The sequence below is a fragment of the Coloeus monedula genome (genome assembly GCF_965178545.1).
Source record: "Coloeus monedula genome assembly, chromosome: 1".
Lineage (NCBI taxonomy): Eukaryota > Metazoa > Chordata > Aves > Passeriformes > Corvidae > Coloeus > Coloeus monedula.
In genome coordinates, this window is record NC_138781.1 from 157,490,951 (window position 1) to 157,508,550 (window position 17,600).

At 43.8% G+C, this 17,600-nt stretch overlaps 1 protein-coding gene across 4 annotated transcripts in view; it reads right to left on the reverse strand.

Moving 5' to 3' along the window:
* TSNARE1 (t-SNARE domain containing 1) overlaps window positions 1-17,600 on the reverse strand; it is a 461,526-nt gene that overhangs the window by 351,538 nt on the left and 92,388 nt on the right. For all 4 annotated transcript variants that reach the window (XM_082283165.1, XM_082283162.1, XM_082283164.1 and 1 more), the window contains exon 4: window positions 8,905-9,027. In XM_082283165.1, the coding sequence (XP_082139291.1) occupies window positions 8,905-8,989 (85 nt within the window). In that variant the 5' untranslated portion in view covers window positions 8,990-9,027. The remainder of the gene's footprint in view (window positions 1-8,904; window positions 9,028-17,600) is intronic.

A 17,600-nucleotide genomic window follows, 5' to 3' on the forward strand; every position in this document is an offset into this window, starting at 1 on the left:
TTTTCCTGGCAGAAGGTAATGCCATAAAACTCCACTTGCATTTTCAAGGAGAAAAAGGAAGATGCATCATACACAAAGGATGCTAAATTCTTTTCTTTCTAATCAATTAAGAAATTCTATATCCTTGAGAATTTAATTAATTGGATAATACTAAGTATAGGAGGGAAGGAAACAAGAAAACAGGGAAGTTGAGATTTACACCTGGCCACACAACAGAGTAGTGACAGAGGTGACCAAGAGATGGATGTGCTCTCCAAAATATCAAAGGTAGGCTACAAGCTGCATTTATGCACAGAGATTTTACTACTTTATCTACTATTACTTTAAATATTAATATTTTAATATTATTAATATATGAATATCTCAAATATGCAGAGTTCCATCCCACTCAGCATGTCCTGCAGCATCCACTGTCCCTATCACAACAGCACAGGCAACAAAGACGTTTTCCCTTCCTAAACTTTATCCCAGGCTTTAGACTTTTTGGATTTGTTCCCTCTCACAGCCAAAACACCAAGAAATTCTGCAACAGAAAAAAAAAAAAAAAAAAAGAAAAAAAAAAAAGGTCTGAAGCAATTCAGTTAATATGAAGTTTAGTTTGCAGCCAAGGATCAGGGTGAGGTAGCACAGTCTCACCTGTGCTAAGAATCTCAGCTGTGCCAATGTCTGATTCACACCTGGGGAATGCTTGGGACAAAGAAAATTCATGCCAGGTACTATTCTAGCTCTTCTTCCAAGGCCCAGGAATGTCCATTCCCAAATTTACTGGGGTTACTACAGCAATAGTAGAGGAAACACAGCAACACTGTACATGGATATCCTTGCAATCCAAACTAGGACAGACCAGGCTGAATTCAATTTCAACCTCATTTGGTTTCCTGATGAGCACATTAATAAAAAAAGCCAAAAGAAAAAAATAAGAAAAAAAGATCTTTTAGCAGCCATAAGGGCAATAAAAACTGACAGCACCTTCCCAAGAAGGGAATACAACACGGACTGGAAAAAGCTGTGCTAGAAATGCCAGCCTGCTCCTGGACACCAGCTTTTCCAGTGAAGTCTGGGGGTTCTTCCATTCATATATTAGAAAAGAGTTGCAGAACCTCAGGAAAAATGCTGGCTGCAGTACTTAGCCTGTCTGGAGCCTGGTTCTGCTTCCCCCCTGGGGAGACAGCTTGATGAACCAAAAGAGGTTGGAAATATTCAAGCAAACATGGAAAAAGCTTTGATCTGCTCTACCCCTGGTTTCAGAATGAAACCATCGTGGCAGCACATCTGCCTGGTACAGCAGGATACTGGGGAGCACTGGGATGTGCACGTAGAGACAGCTCTGATGGAAAAGCAAACAGCTGCAGAAGGGTTGCTCCAACCTCATCCTCTTTCCCATGGATCCCCATTCAGCAAACATGGACAGATGTTCATACAAGGTCATGCAGCAATACTACTGCTCAATTTCAAATGTATCTTGTTTCAGGTGGATTTTTTGCAGGCACAGCTCAAGAAAAACAGGCTTCAGATCCTATCCAAGCACTGGATATTGCCATGATGGAAAGAACAAGGATGCAAAGCACAGGGTGGAAGCCCAGTGGTGTAGAAAATGTTGAGGAAGCCTTGCAGCACTCGTGGGAATTTCATATTACAGCCAAGGACTCCCTTATGGCCTGTTGGAGAAGGGCTCTGCTCTCCTAACTGGAGAAGTGCTCTCAAGAAACTGTTTCAAAAAACACAGTTGGATTCAATCTACAGAATTAAAGAATCTTGGGAGCATCAATCAGAGAATCATAGAAACACAGAATGGTTTGGGTTGGAAGGGACCTTAAAGATCATCTCCTTCTAAACCCCTGCAATGGGCAGGAACACCTTCCACAATCCCACGTTGCTCCAAGCCCTGTCCAATCTTATCTTAAACACTTGTGGGGCAGCCACAACTTCTCTGGGCAAGCAGTGCCAGGGCCTCACCACCCCCACAGGGAAGAATTTCTTTCTCACATCTCATCTAAACCTTCCCTCTTTCAGTTTAAAATTGCTGAAGTCTTGTCCAGGTGTGAACAGCTTAAACAAGAGCTGGTACAAAGTTCAAATGAGGCGGTAGCTGAGTTTTATTTTGTTAATAAAACTTTTCTTTCCTCTGCATCCGAGACAAAGAAAAGCTTTTGCAAGAGCAGCCAGAAGGAAAAAAAACGTTGAGCTAAATTAATTTCAGGAGCTGAAACTAAAGCACAGGGCAGTCTCTTCTCCTTTAGGAAAATATACCCATGTGGAAAGACATCCCAGAAGGGCAGCCCCAGGTCTGGGCACACATTGGGAAATTAAAGGAACCACAATCCATGGAATTATAGAATCACTGAATGGCCTGGGTGGGAAAGGACCTTAAAAACATCTGGTTCCAAACCCCAACAAGGGTCAGGGACACTTTCCACTGGACAGTTTCCACCAGCAACATTCATTCTCTTCTGCTTTCCCTACCAAGGGACCTCTACCCACACGATGAGCAGGCTGCAGGCAGAGGATCTTAAACTACTTCTAATTCCACAGTAATTGAGTGGAAAATGAAGCAAGCTGTTCTGAGAGGATGTTTAAATGCATTTCCAGCTGAAATGCCCAAGGAAGGGTGAGTGTCTTTGATTTCTGATTTTCTCTCAAAGACTGGGACCGCCAGCGTGATTTTTACATGTTTACATTAAAATTGCTTTGAGTAACCAAGACTAGCAAATAAAATTGGCAAAGAAAAAAAAAAAAGTTTATCTTTACCGAAGAGGTTTTTGGATTGGTTTGTTGGTTTTGTTGTTTTTTTTTTCCCTGCTAAGAAGTTGTCATCTCACCCTCACATATTTCATTAAAATACTTATTTATTCCAATGGTGTGTTCTGTTTTTTCTACTTATATAAATAAATGCATAACCACTTACATTTCCTGAAATACTGAAATCATAGCAAAACATTTATTATAATGGTTAAAAGTGCCAGAAGGGATAGGGCAGAGGTTTTCAAAACAGTTTCAAAGTCAATTTGCGTATGAAAGTTAATTCTGCTGGCAATTCCTTTTGCTATAAAACATGTTGTTCATTATTCTTTAATATGTTTTCTTAAGTTTAGGCTTATTAATTCATTAAATCATGAGATCTCTAAGAACTGGATGTAAGGCAAGGAAGATCCTCTAAATCTAGTGAAAATGGACTAAGAAAATAAATTTATAACTTTTGGAAGTTTTGCACAATAGCAAAGAAACAACATGGAATAATTCTGTAGATGCCACAAAAATGTTTTTTGGGGTTGTCTAGTGAGAGAGATCATCTACTTATGATTTTTTTTTTTTTTATTGTTTGCACTGAGACTTTAACCTGCACTTTACTAACGACTTATTGAATGACACCCAACTCCTCAACTTCTGTGGGACCACAAATTCAAGAAAATACAATGAGACCCAAGACTTAGAAGCAAAAGTCAATCATTAAGACTCTCAGAAATGTTTTACACAACATTTGACAAGCCACGTTATTGTTTAGAACTCTCTAACTTACAGGAAAGTCCAGGAGGTAACCTTGAAGCAGTATTTTGAACCCATCTATGCATGGCAGAGAAAAGCTGCCACAGGAGGTCACATCTTCAGTCCTTCCTTTTTTGAAGGCTGGACTTGATGGTCTTGGAGGTCTTTTTCAACCTTAATGATTCTCTAATTCCACACTTGACAGGACTCCATCCCAAAAGCACACTTTGGTTAAATTACTGAATGTGATCTGGTCCAGCCCTTCAGTTTGAGACTTCAGCCTTTGAAAAAATCACCCCTAATATTGCAGAGTAGCTTCCAATCTCCTCAAAAGATTCAATGATTTTGTTCTTGCTTTCTTTCACTCTTTTAACTCTTTCTAGCACTCTTTCCTGAGGACATTTAAGTGCATGATTGTGTTCCTCATTGCCCCAGTGAGGAACAGTTGCCACAACCAGACCTGGACCTCCCACCAGACCCTTTGGACAATGCCTCACACTGCAACGACCCCAGTTTCAAGTTCCCTTCAGCAAGGCATTCCAAGTACTGGAATTAATTTCAGAGGCCAATGCAAAACTAAAGCAGCACTCGGGCCCCAATACAGCAAAAAGATGAACCAGCTGCTCAGTGTTGATTAACCTCAGGGGGACTCCTTGTGTGCTCAGGAGTTTGTGCTGCGCTTCAGCACTTTGCGGTGTCGAGACATGGAGCTGGCAGTGGGTTCCTTCCCATGGTTTGACACCAGACCTGGGGCTGCAGAGAGGCCACGTTGGTGGTCAGGCTATGGTGCTGGTTTGTACCCGAGCTTTTGAGTGAGTTTTGTGTTCAACACAGAGCTTCTGCCATCCTCATCCCACCAAAGGCTCTGAACATCTCCCTCCCATGGAGCACAGGAGCTCTGTGACTCTGCCAAACTTCGAGGCAACCACGAACCCCATGATGGCTTTTTAAGGACAAATCACTTTCCAAAACTTCTAGAAAACCGAGGAAAACAGGATTGGAGAGGACAGAAGGGTGGTTCATGTGTAAGAAGGATATTTATATCGGATATTTGGGAAGAAGTCTTCACTGAGAGGGTTGTCAAGCCCTGGAACAGGGGAGTGGCTGAGTCACCACCCCCACAGGGATTTAAAAGAGGTGTAGATGTGGCACTTAGGACCATGGTTTAGTGGTGGCCCTGGCAGTGCTGCGTTAACGGTTGCACTTGAGGATCTCAGAGGTTTTTTCCCACCCAAACAATTCCATGACAGGTCAGTGACAGCACTGCCAGCACTGGCACATGACTTTCCACCCAAGAGCTGGTTGGTGCAGCACAGAGGCCAGTGAGTGGTAGAGAGGGGAGGGCAAAGAAAATTATAGACGTGATTCCAGGAAAAAAAAATGTTAGAAAAAATCATTTAACAATTGTTAAGTATTAAAATGATAATTAGGTGATTTATACCCAGAGAACAGTGCCAAGGACAGCTTGCAGGGACCAATCGCATTTTGTTCAGTGACAAGATAACCAACCTTATCCAACCAGGAGAAAGACTCGTGTCATATATCTTGAGTAGACCCCTGGCCAGTGTCCCACACAAAATCTTCAGGAGAAACTGAAGGGAAAATAGTCCAAATGAAGTCACAGCCAAATTAAGCACTGACCCTTGAGTCCCTTGAGCTCAACTGCAAGCAATGCACTGCGGGAATATGAAATTAACCTCACCTTTCCAGAGCTGGCATTTAACGTCCAGGTTACAGTAAGGTTAATAAAAGCAGTGCTAAAAATTTCCTGTCTTGTGGCATTTTAATCCTAGCTATTTAAATTCCCTGACCTATATGCCTCCTTGTGTAAAGCAGGTTTTGTTCATTTTCCCCACAAAAAGATGGTTTGGGGAAGATAGGTTGAACATGGTAGAGAGTGCAGGCTGCATACAGTAAAAATCCAGGGTTTAATTTCTACTGCTGTATGATGTTTGGTCTCTGTTTATCTCAGACATGTCACATTACTTAAAAAATAATATTTTTGAAGTCAATCTTTTCCACTTCTCAGATTTAAACTTCAAAACAAAAACAAACAAAAAAAACAACACCAAAACAAAACAGTAACTTTCTACTACCTGCTTTCTAATTTGTCCATGCAACACCAATGCCCAGCTGAATCCCAGAGAAGCTCCTACAAGGAAACAGGGGAACACACAGGTTTACATTGATTTTGGGGATCAGAATGAGGATATGAAAAGCAGATGTTGCTGGAGGAGGCTGTAACTCCCAACTGCAAAGCAGGGACACGGCTTATGCGTCCACGTGCCACTCCTGGCTGTCCTTCAGTGGCTGTGGGACAGCCAACCCACCAAAGTGCTCTACTCCAGGTAATCCTGGTGATCCTGCTTGTGCCACACCTTAGGGTGCTCCTTGGTTAAGGCTACAGAATATCTGAATTCTGCTGAGCTTCCCTCTCACTCCTCCCAAAACCTTGCCGATATCAAAAAGTAATGAGTGAAAAAAATACTTGTTTTTGTTTTCACCAGGAAACCCTGGATATCCACCATCAAAAACAGAGTCTGAACTAGAGTTTTCTGACACCAAGGTGTCCAGGGCAAACCAAATTGCTGAAAACACTGCCTTGGGATTCTTTCCCAAACTGCTACAGATCAAGTCTGTGGACCTCTCTAATTAGGCTGGTCAGCAAGATTAACTTCCACATGGCCTGAGGATGGGCTCTCAGTCCATCCATCATCACATCAGCCCGGAGCCAAGGGGTCACCTTCAAGTAATTAAACTTTCCCATCCTGGCAACACATTTGGATCGAGCATGGAGGAGACAGAGCCAAGACAAACAGATGCATAAGCACAGAGGAAACCCCCATGGCAGTATCACCCTTCACTAAACAAAAGCAAACAAAGCCTAAGCCCCCTTTCCTTTGCTCTCTGTATTACAGATGAAGCAGTTCTGTATCTGTCACTTTTATTGTCACAGTATCTCAGGGATTCTGTTGGATTCAATATCTGTTGGATATTGAATATTACCACTGGACCACTGTTGGACATTTACCTGCAGGAATACCTGGGGTTTTTTATTTATTTTTTATCTATAAAGAGAGGGACAGGTTAAAACTCACAAAGAACATTCCCATCAAGGTTTGCCCCTGCTGAGAGCAGAGACACAAATGCTGCCGGAAGGCCACGCTCCTTTGTTCCAGCCATACCATGATCTAATACAAAAGCCAATTTTTCTTAGCAAACCAGTCATCCATCATCGAGAAGCAGGAGGCAGATAATTAGTGTTGCATTACCCTCTCCTGACACTTAATTAATGGCAATATTTGGGGGTAGTATGACAAAAGGCATCCAATGTGTCAGTCTCCCATGGCGAAGGGATCCAGGTTCAGATGAGCACAGAACAGAATCACAGAATGCCAGGTTGGAAGGGGACCTCAAAGATCAACTGATCCAACCTCTCTTGGCAAAAGCACGGCCTGGACAAGATGGCCCAGCACTCCATCCAGATGAACTTTAAAATTGTCCATCGTTCAAGAATCTGCCACTTCCCAGGGGAGATTATTCCAAAGGCTGATTGTTCTCACTGCAAAAAAATGTTCCTCTTGTCTGAGTCTCTGATAACTGAATCTCCCCAGGAGTAACTCGAACCAATATCCCACATCTTTTCCATGTGAAAAGAGAGTCTTCACCTCATTTGTAGCCACCCTTTAAGTGCTGGAACCCGGTGAAAAGGTCTCCCCTAAGCCTTCTTTCCTCAAGGCTGAACAAAGCCTCAGTCTCTGACTGAGACACACAGAAAGGAAACTTCTCCAAGGTGCCTTGGACAATGGGAACCAAACAGGTTCCTCTCCTCACAATCTCTTCCACAGGGATGCTTAGCTAAGGTACCAACCAATTCTGGCTGGCTGGGAAAATCCACCCTGAAGGACCCTGGAGATGTGTCCATGGCAATGCCACCAGACAGGATGTGTGTATGTCTGGTGGAAATCAGCACTCAACTCCCAGCCATAATCCAGAGCATGGACAGGCTCTGCTGGGTAGCCAACAACACCGTGGCTGTTCCAAAAAAGCTGATTTTTCCACACCAGCTCCTCTTTGCCATCCACTAAGGGTCCCTTCAGCATCACAGCTCCAACTGCCAAGCCGTGGGCAAGCTGGGCACAATGAGGGATCTCTTCAGATATTTAGAGATTTCAAGTGTCTTGAGTTATTCTGTGAATTTGCATTAAAAACAGTGGGTTACTCATACAGCACAATAAATACTCATTTTTTTAAAATCCAAGCTACAGCGCACTGAGATTCATTGTTTGTCTAGTCCACATTTCAATTCTCTTTTCTTATGGTTCTTTGATTGTGCCCAAGTATCCCATTCTTCCTTGCTTTTATGCCTTTAATTTTGCCTTGCAGAACAGCCTAAAAACCACTATTCACAACTGAACAGACAATTTGCACTTACTTCAATACCTTCTTCCTGTTCAAAGAAAAAAAATCAAAATTAAACCCAAATTTGTAAGAAAACAGGAACCCAAGAAAAACTTCTATGTATTTGTTTTTTTTTTTTTTTTTCATATTTCCATCCAGGGAGAACAGCTATTTGAAAAACAAAGAAATGCTTCCCAAAGAACATTTGCAACCCTCAAAACATGAACACCAAATCATGCTGTGTTAATGAATGGCCCAGTTGAAATCAAAGGCAAGTGGAGAGAGGGGTAATGTTCTTCCATGGTGAAAAAAGGAAAAGAGAGTTCTTTGCCATGTTACAAGAGCAAGCCAGCTCCACGAACAAAATGAAGGATAAGTTCCAGATAAAAAGGCTTGCTGAAATCCAGACTAGATAAGCCCAGATCAGCCCTACAGCTGGTCTAGTGTCTGCTTTAAAAAATGACACAAAGAAAGAATCCACGGCCATTTGCAAGCCACTGTTTATGGTCTGAGCATTTCCTGAGTGAGTTTTTGATCCTGTTTGCCACATCCAATCATATTTCTCAGGTTCAAGCAGCTTCCACCGCAAAGTTATCCTCTGGGAAAGCACAGCCCACTGCACTTTGTACATCTTCCCATCCACTCCCACCGTCAGCCAGCCCTAGAACAACCACTGAGACAAACTTCTTATAAAGGTGATGGGGAGATGAGAAAAGACACAAGCCAATTTAGAGAATATAATGCATTTCTCCTTCTGGTCCCCCAAAATTCCTCAAAAACCCTCATTAGTGCTGCTCTCCCATGCTGCAGCCTCAAATCCTGAGCATGGTGAGATGTTGGGCCTCAATCACACAAAGCAAACTGAACAAGTTTGGATTTCACCTTTGAAAATCAGTGTCAGAGATGACCCCTGGTGAGGGTTTGATATTTATAAAGCAGCCACACTGAACCTGAGCAAGTCAAACTTCAGCCCTCAGGGAGCCAGGTGGAATAAATTACAGCAAGGGATCAATACTTCACCGAGAGGTTGATAGCCTTGTCTCGAAGGGCCTCCAAATGGGTTCCTGCTCCCAAATCCACTCCCATCAATGGATCCATAAGACATTTTCTGGATAGTGATGGATGCGGGATTGCACTCCAAACCTAAAAAACAGAGAAAAAGACAGGCACAGCCCTGTTAAAAGTCAGTTAAACCCCAGCAGTCCAAGAAAAAAAGAGGACTGAAAAGGCAAATAGAACATACAAGGCAATCTCCAAACTTCAGGATGCCCACCTGCAAAAAAATTAAAAGCACTAAAATCCAGGTTGTCTGGACTACAAATGATGTTGAGGGCAAGCAAGCCATTTGACCTCCTTGTGTCTTATTTTCTCCACTGATAAAGGGCAACTTTTAATTCCTCCCTGTTCACAAAGTGCTTTGAGATCCTGAGCTAGAAGGCAAAGACTTAAGCACTTGATCAAAAAACGGTAAAGCTGTCTTCTGGAACATTACCAGTACACAGCTGGTTGGAGTCTATCCATCACACTGCAGTCCTGATGAGCTCTCAAAAAAGACAGTTTGCTGCTACAATCTCCTGGGCCTCCAGTAGAAATATTGGAGCCAGAGTTATTTTGCCTGCAAGGCCTGAGGTAGCAGAAGCAGAATGAAATAAATGCAGCAGTCAGAGGAAGACAACTTCTTCCTCCTTCCCATCTCCTTATCCACAGAAATGCCTCACCCAGACATCCTCCAGCACTTCAGCAGTGTCCCAGCGTTTTGGTATCAAAATAGTTCAACTCTAAGGCATGGAGATGATGGCAGCAAAGGAAGAGGAGAGATAAAGGTGCTGTATGAGCTGGGAAATGATACAGGACCAAACCCAGCTTCTGCTTTCTGACACCAAGGCTATAAAAATACCACCCCAAACAGGTGTTTCTACCACAAAAAAAGGTTACAATCCAACAAGAATTGCAACATCTTTGGTGTGACAGCAGACTCAAAATGATTTGGGTTGGCAGGGACCCTTCAAGGTCATCTAGTCCAACCTCCCTGGCCTGAAATGTTTCCAGTGATGGGGCATCCTGGTCCAGTGTTTTACCTTACCATAAAATAAAATTCTTCATTATAACTATTCTGTATCTAATCTTTTTAATTTAAAACCATTGTCCTATCACTACAGGTGCTGCTAAAAAGTCTGTCTTCATATTTCTTATATTAAGTAGTGAAAGGCCACTTTCATTAAAGACTCCCCAGAGCCTTCTCTTCTCCAGGCTGAACAGCCCCAACTCTACAGCCTTTCTTCACAGCAGAGCTGGTTCATCTCTCTGATCATTTTAGTGGCCTCCTCTGGTCCTGCTTCAAGAGGTCCATGTCTTTCTTGTACTGAGAAACATGTTGGGGTGTTAGGCTGGATGACATGAGCTGCGATGCTTCATTCTGGGCTCAGATATTCAAATCTCTCATGTTCTGGACCAGCCATTTTCCCTCTGACATGCAAAAAGCTGGGAATGGCCTCCACTTTCTGTGGCACATGACATGTATCACATGATGTCCTCATTGACAGATACCTCAGGAAAGGGCTAAAGTCCCTTTTTGGATGCACTGACTGACACTTGCAGCTATTCCTTTGGTTTGTTCTCCATGGAAAGTAAAGCACCAGAAAATCCCAGTTCTGCGCTGTACTGGGAACATGATGGCTCAGGAACCTGTTCTACTTCATTCCCCTTTTTCTTTCCTTTCAGAGTTTCAAAACCAAGCAAAAAAATCAGCACTGAGATGCACCAGCCAGCGAAACTTCAGAACCAAAAGAAATCACTTGCCATCCTCCCTTAACTGGGCCAGACACATGAAAGAGGATGAAAGTGCAACCACCTTGAGAGAGAAATGGTTGGGAGCTAAATCCATTAAAAGTGGAGAAAATCCAGAGTACAGCATCCCCAGCCAGCCTCAGTGTACCACATCCACACATAACTGGCATCTAAGAGGCTGCAGGTGCCCCCCGACCAGAAATCCTTCATTTTAGGGAAACAGCCTTCAGCCCAAAGTTATGGAAGCCAAGCTGTGAAGCCCAAGCAGCCAGAGAGAGGGTGAGGGTGTGTACTGGAGTGTGCTTCAAGGAGACGGAAAATGGAGCAAACAGGAGGAACCAAGGAGCAAAGTTGTAAATCACGGGTTTGCGAGACACTCAACAGCAAAACAACCCATCGTGTCAGCTGTGTAAAACTGTAAAACCATGAGCTCCATGGAAATACACCCTACAACTGTACTCTCTCCCGGAGACCTTAGAGCAGCTTCCAGTAGCTCATGAGGGTCTTCAAGAGAGGTGGAGAGGGACTTTGTAGCAGGGCATGGAGTGATAGGACAAAGGGTAATAGCCTTGAACAGAAAGAGGGTAGGTTTAGATTGGATATTTGGAAGTAATTCTATATTCAGAGGGTGGTGATGCCCTGGCACAGGCTTCCCAGAGAAGTTGTGACTCTTCCAACCCTGGAAGTGTTCAAAGCCAGGTTGGATGGGGCTTGGAGAAACCTGATCTAGTGGAAAGTATCCCTGCCCATGGCAGGGGGTTGGAATGAAATGATCTTTAAGGTTCCTTCCCACCCGAACCATTCTGTGATTCTGTGGTGTCTTGAAGGAAATTCTTGATCACAACCACAAAACATTACAAGAAGCAGCTGAAGATTTAGTTGAGGAGTCTGTGATAGACCTGGGAACAAACCTCAGCTCTCCCAGGTCTCAGGTGAGCTCAGAACTACCAACACAACCTTCATCACAAAATGCAACCCAAGATCCAGCAAAACTCTTACCTGGGAAAATATGGGCACATGAAAGATGGTTACAAGAAAGTCTCTGGGCACAGATAAGGAATTATCTTATTTTCTTTATCTCCCACAGTTTAAGACCACTGCAAGCAGGGATGTGGGACAACCAAACAGCTTGGGAACTGCCTCTGTACAGAGATTGTTCCTTACCCACCCTGCCTCTTTAGAGATAAGCAAGTGGAAACATTTCCTGCCATGACTTCCCCAAGGCCACAGACAACAAACATGGAGTAAAATTCTACACCCTGTTGTAAAATGACTTGATTACAACTGGGCAAGTGTTGTTTTGGCAAACAGTGAATGTGTCTATTTTTTCTCCAACAGAGTGGTGTGAAAGGGGGAGAGAAGCAGGGCTTTTAGAGCACTCCAAGTGTTTCATGTTGATTTATCATTTTCAGGACGTGCTTCCATTTTAAAGCTTTTTCTCCTTGTTAGGGAGGAAAAATAGAAAGAATTGAAAACGAAATATTTTATTGTAGCTTAACCAATCTTTTTAGCAGCAGGCACCTCCCACCCCATCCTACCAAGCTATTGAAATATCCCTTATTCACACAGCTCTGGAGCCACATTCTTACCCCACAGTAGTATATTTACAGGAAAATTTAAGAGCAGATCTAAATGCCTTTAATTTGATTGGCAATAAAAGCATTTCCCTCCCCATCCCCATGGCACTTCCCAACTCTTTTGTCTACTGCTCCTCAGGGAGACGTGTCCAATTTACTGTGAAGGCAGTTTGTACAAATTGGAACAAGCATTTCCTAACATACTAGACACAGAGGGAAAAAAAAAAAAAAAAGGAAAAAGAAAGAAGAAAAAAAGATTTTATCACAGGTTTTTCCTCATCACCTAAAATACAAATAAAAGAATAACCACATCCAAGCCAGACTAAAAGGACAACTATCCTGCCAGGGGCATTAATTTGTATTTTAATGAATTCAACTACTTCTTGCTTTGTATATCCTGTAGAAGCCAACCATGCCATGAGTAGAACAGTAGGATGTAGGATCTCAAGGAAAGAGTTGGTCCATATTTCTTGGACTAGGAAAGATACTGGCAAGTAAAACCAAGCAGGCAAGATTATTTAGGAGTTCTACACCCATCAGTCTCCATTTAGAGATACTTGGGTGGGCAGCATTAGTGGTGGGAATGAAAGGTGAGGTTATAGCATGGAAGAAATTGGTTTGTTGTTGTTGTTATTATTATTATTATTATTATTTTACTATTACGTCTCAATCATTAAACTGTTCTTATCTCAACCAACAAGCTTTCTCGCTTTCACTCATCCACTTCATTTCCACCAACCTGCTGGGGATGGCAAGGGAATGGCTGTGGAGAGCTTATTTGCCAGCTGGAATTAAACCACAGCAGCACTTCAGACAAGTGATATGTATTTAAATTTGAGTTTGGCTGAGAAAGACATGAGCTGGGACATTTCTTTCCAGACAATACTGGAAAAAAATGGGAAAGGAGGAGAGACATGGACATATTGGAGAGAATCCAGTGCAGGACCATAAAGATGGTTAAGGGATGGGAGCATCTCCCATAGAGAGGCTGAGGGAGTTGGGACTGTTCACCCTGAAGAGGAGAAGGGTGTGGTGGTATTAAGGTGTAAAAATATCCGATGGAAAGAAGCAAACACGATGGAGCCAGAGTCTTCCTGGTGGTGGTCAGTGACAGGACATGAAGCAAGAGGGATTTAAATACAGGAAATTCCACTTCAAAAAGTAAAAAACCTGTTTGTTTTGGGGTTGGAGTGGCTTTTTTGCTTATTTTGTGGGGTTTTTTTTATGGTGAGAGTCATCAAACATCAGCACAGGCTGCACAGAGAGGCTGTGCAGTCCCCATCCTTGGGGATATTCAAGCCCTGACTGATCATGTGCCTGAGAAACCGGCTCTAGGTGACGCTGCTCTCAGGAGGGGTTTGGACGAGATGACCTCCAGAGGTTCTTTCCTACCGCTGGGATTCTGCAATTTTCCTCCTGTGATACCTGAAGCAGCATCAGGGCAGTTCATGGCCCTCTTGGCAGACTGAAGGACACTTGCTGTGCCTATTTACTAAACGGGTGGAGTAAAGAAGAGTAAGGAAATTGCAAACCCACAAGGTTTTTTCCCATTTCCTGTAAAAACACTGGAATAAAGCCACTGAAAGTATGTGATGGTGGAAACCAGAATGACAGCCCATTTTAAGTCAGCAAGAAGTCATATCAAATCAACCTTCAACTCTTTATAGAAGTTAGCAGGTAGTGAAGTTAGCAGAGAAACAGCTGATATTATCCTGTTAGGCTGTCATGTTTGCATGGCCAAAGAAATGGATTGGAGGTGCAGGGATTTTTTTTTTTTTTTTTTTTTAAATCAGAAAAATCATAGAATCATTGAATGGTTTCTGTTGGAAGGGCCCTAAAAATCCTCTGGTTCCAACCCCTTGTCATGGGCAGGGACACCTTCCACTGGACCAGGTTTCTCCAAACCTCATCTAATCTGGCCTTGAACAATTCCAGGGATGGAGCAGCCACAGCTCCTCAGGGCAACCCGTGCCAGGGCCTCACCACCCTCACAGTAAACAATTCCTTTCTAATACCTAATCTAAACTTACTCTCTTTCAGTTTAAAGCCATTAAATGCTCCCAGTGGTCTGTTGCCACAACCAAAGAACAATCTTTGTATGGCGTCCACCATACTCTGCTCTCCCCATGTGTATTTTGAGCAGTGAGCTGGATGATGGAACAGGAATTGTCCTCGTCAAACGCACACACAGCACCCAACAGGGGAGTTAGATGACAGCTCCAGCCTCCAGAACAATCTTAACAAACCAGAAGTGATGTGCAACGAAGGAAATAAGGCGCTGCATAATCCAGGTCAACTGCAGGGGCCTGAATTTAGAAAGAGTAAACAAAAGCACCAACAGAGGATGGGGAGCTGCTGGCCAGTGCTGCAGAGAAGGATGGATGGATGCCACAGACTTCAAGCTGAACACGGATCTGCAGTGACATTTCCTGTAACAGTGGCAGGCATCATCACGGGATGTGTAAATAGGATTACAATCTTCTCGACAAGGGAAGCAAACCTTTTGCTTGACCCCACACTGAGGAGCAGGCAACAAGCTGTAGGCAACAGGCTCCAGCAAAGATTTTTTCAGAGACTGAAGAGAGTCTGGAGGGAACTCAGAGAATGACAACAGGTCAAGAAAATATAACCTGATAGGAAAGATTGAGTAAATGGGGTTGCTTGTCCTATAGAAGGGAAGATTGATGGGAAGACTTAATCCTTCAGTTTTGCAAAGCTGCTGCAAAAAGACAGGGAGGAAAACATTCTTTACACTCCTGTTGGGCAAGACAAGGGACTAGCTCTAAACCAAAGCTCAAAGATGAACTGAGACATTGGGAGAGCCTATGAGGAAGGATGGAGCACCTCTGGGAACAGGCAACATGGAGAAAGGTCTTCTTTCACCTGGAGGTGATAAAACCAGACAATACTGGGTTCAGCCCTGTTTAACATCTTCATTGATGACCTGGATGATGGGACAGGGTATCCTCAGCAAGTTTGCTGGTACCACCAAACTCAGAGGAGTGGCTCCAAGTCCAATCCAGCCTGGCCGTGGACACTTCCAGGGATGGGGCATCTACAGCTTCTCTGGGCAACCTGTGCTGGGGCCTCACCACCCTCCTAATATAGAATTTCCTCCTAATATCAAATCTAAGCCAGCTCTCTTTCAGTTTGAAGCCATTACTCCTTGTCTTGTCACTTCATATTTTTGTCCAAAGTCCCTCCTCAGTGCTCCTTTAGGCACTGGAAGGGGCTCTAAGGTCTCCCTGGAACCTTCTCTGGTCCAGGCTGAACAGCCCCAGCTCTCTCAGCCTGTCTCCACAGCAGAGGAGCTCCACCTCTCTGATCCCCTTCATGGGTTTCTCTGGACTAGGCAGCTCCACATCCTTCTTATGTTGGGGACCCAACAGCTTCAGGTGGGATCTCACCAGAGCAGAGCAGAGGGGCAGAATCCCCTCCCTCACCTGCTGCCCACCTTGCTCTGGATGCATTCCAGGACAGGGTTGGCTTTCTGGGCTGCCAGGGCACAGTCACTGGGTCAAGTTGAGCTTCTCATGCACCAACACCCCCAAGTCCTTCTCCTCAGGGCTGCTCTCAATCCATTCTCTGCCCAGCCTGTGCTTGTGTTTGAGATTGCTCTGACACAGGTGCAGGTACTTGCACTTGGTCTTGTTGAACTTCCCTGGGTTCACACAGCCCCACCTCTCCATCCTGTCCAGGTGCTCTTTTCCCAGCTCTACCACCACCTTGCTGATGGAGAAGTGTCTTCACCAGGGGCTTCAGAACTCATTAATGATGATGACACCTCCACTTCTGGATGACCCACCTGATATATTTTTCTGAGAATTTTCGTCCAGATAAAATCCTTTGATCAACCAGCCTGACCTTCATAAAGAGCTTACAGATCATTTCACATAAATCATCTTTACACATCAACCCCTACAGCCTCTGGTCAGCCCAGGTCACCTCTTTCCATAAGAGCCTCCCTGAGGCTCCAGTTAATGAAGGATCAGCCTCAGACACTCTGTTAGGAGAGCTTTGTCTTGTCAACTCTTAAAACTTTGCTGTTTGATCTCTCTTTTGCCTTTTAACCTCCCCTCAGATGAACTAAACAGATTGACCTCCTTTCATTTCTCACTGGGAGATTTGTTTACACAGGAACCACAAGGAAGAATACTCAGCATTTCCTTGCTTTCCATACAGCTGCCTCCACTTCCCTGCCTGTAAAATTGACAGACAGATGCAGAGCTTTCCTGCTGGCAGAGTACAAGAGACTCATGGAACAATTTGGGTTGGAAGAGACCTTTTTAAGGTCATCTAGAACAATCCCCCTGCAATGACCAGAGACCTGATTGAAGATATCTTCAATCAGGACTCACTTGGTTAATATGAAAGTTTTTCCAAGTCATGAGATCAAAAGGCATATTTGCAAAGCCTTCCACATAGGATTGACTCTGTCACTCATGTCCCAGACATGCTGCTTTTCAGCTTCTTTTCTTAGATTTTCTCTCAATTATTAAAAACAAAACTCAATAAACCTGGAATTTACCTGCAAAATTGTCTCTTTTCCCTTTCTCCCAGAGACTGAATTTATGAACAAGCTCTGTTGTTGAATCACCTTGTTTTGTTGGTTTTTTACTCAATGGTTTCAGCATCGAGTTGGTGTCATTGCACAAATCCCTGAGTGCCTCATAACACAACTGTCAGAGGTCAATCAGAGTAGCTGGAGGGGACGACTTTCTTCTTTTTCACCCTGGGCCTTTGAGGTAATTTATTCCCTTCTGGATCTTTTGTGTAGTTTGTAATATTAACATCATGTCCCTGGGTGGCTTTGCGCAGGCAAGGAGAGGAGAGCAGTGTTCAGGAGCTGCAGAAATGCCTGGCAGGGGGGTGGTCAGGAGCAATGCCCTGCCTGCAGCAGGACTGGGGGTGCAGCAGTACAGATATTTCCTCACACTTTGCTTCCCAGCTGAGTTCTAAAGCTGATGGAAGAGTGAAGTCATCCCTGTCCCCACAGCCTGAGGACCTCACTGTCTAGCCTAGGTTGACAAGACACAAAATATGACAACAAAAACAACAATAAAACCCCCAGGGCATAATATCCATAATCTTGTACAAATTAAACAGACTTCCAGAAGCTTCTAGAGACACTTCTGTGGTACTTGACTGGTGTGACATCACCAATGACTGTAAACAGCCTGACCCAACCCCCTGAACCGTGCTCGTCTCCCCTCCTTCACTGAAGTGCACGACAGAGCAAAGCAATGCCCATGGCCCAGAGGCATTGTGGAGTAGGTGCAAAGTAAAACCAGCAGAGATTATCTCAGAAAAGAGCTGCTCCTGCTCTTCTCAAGATTTGCTAAGAAACAATGA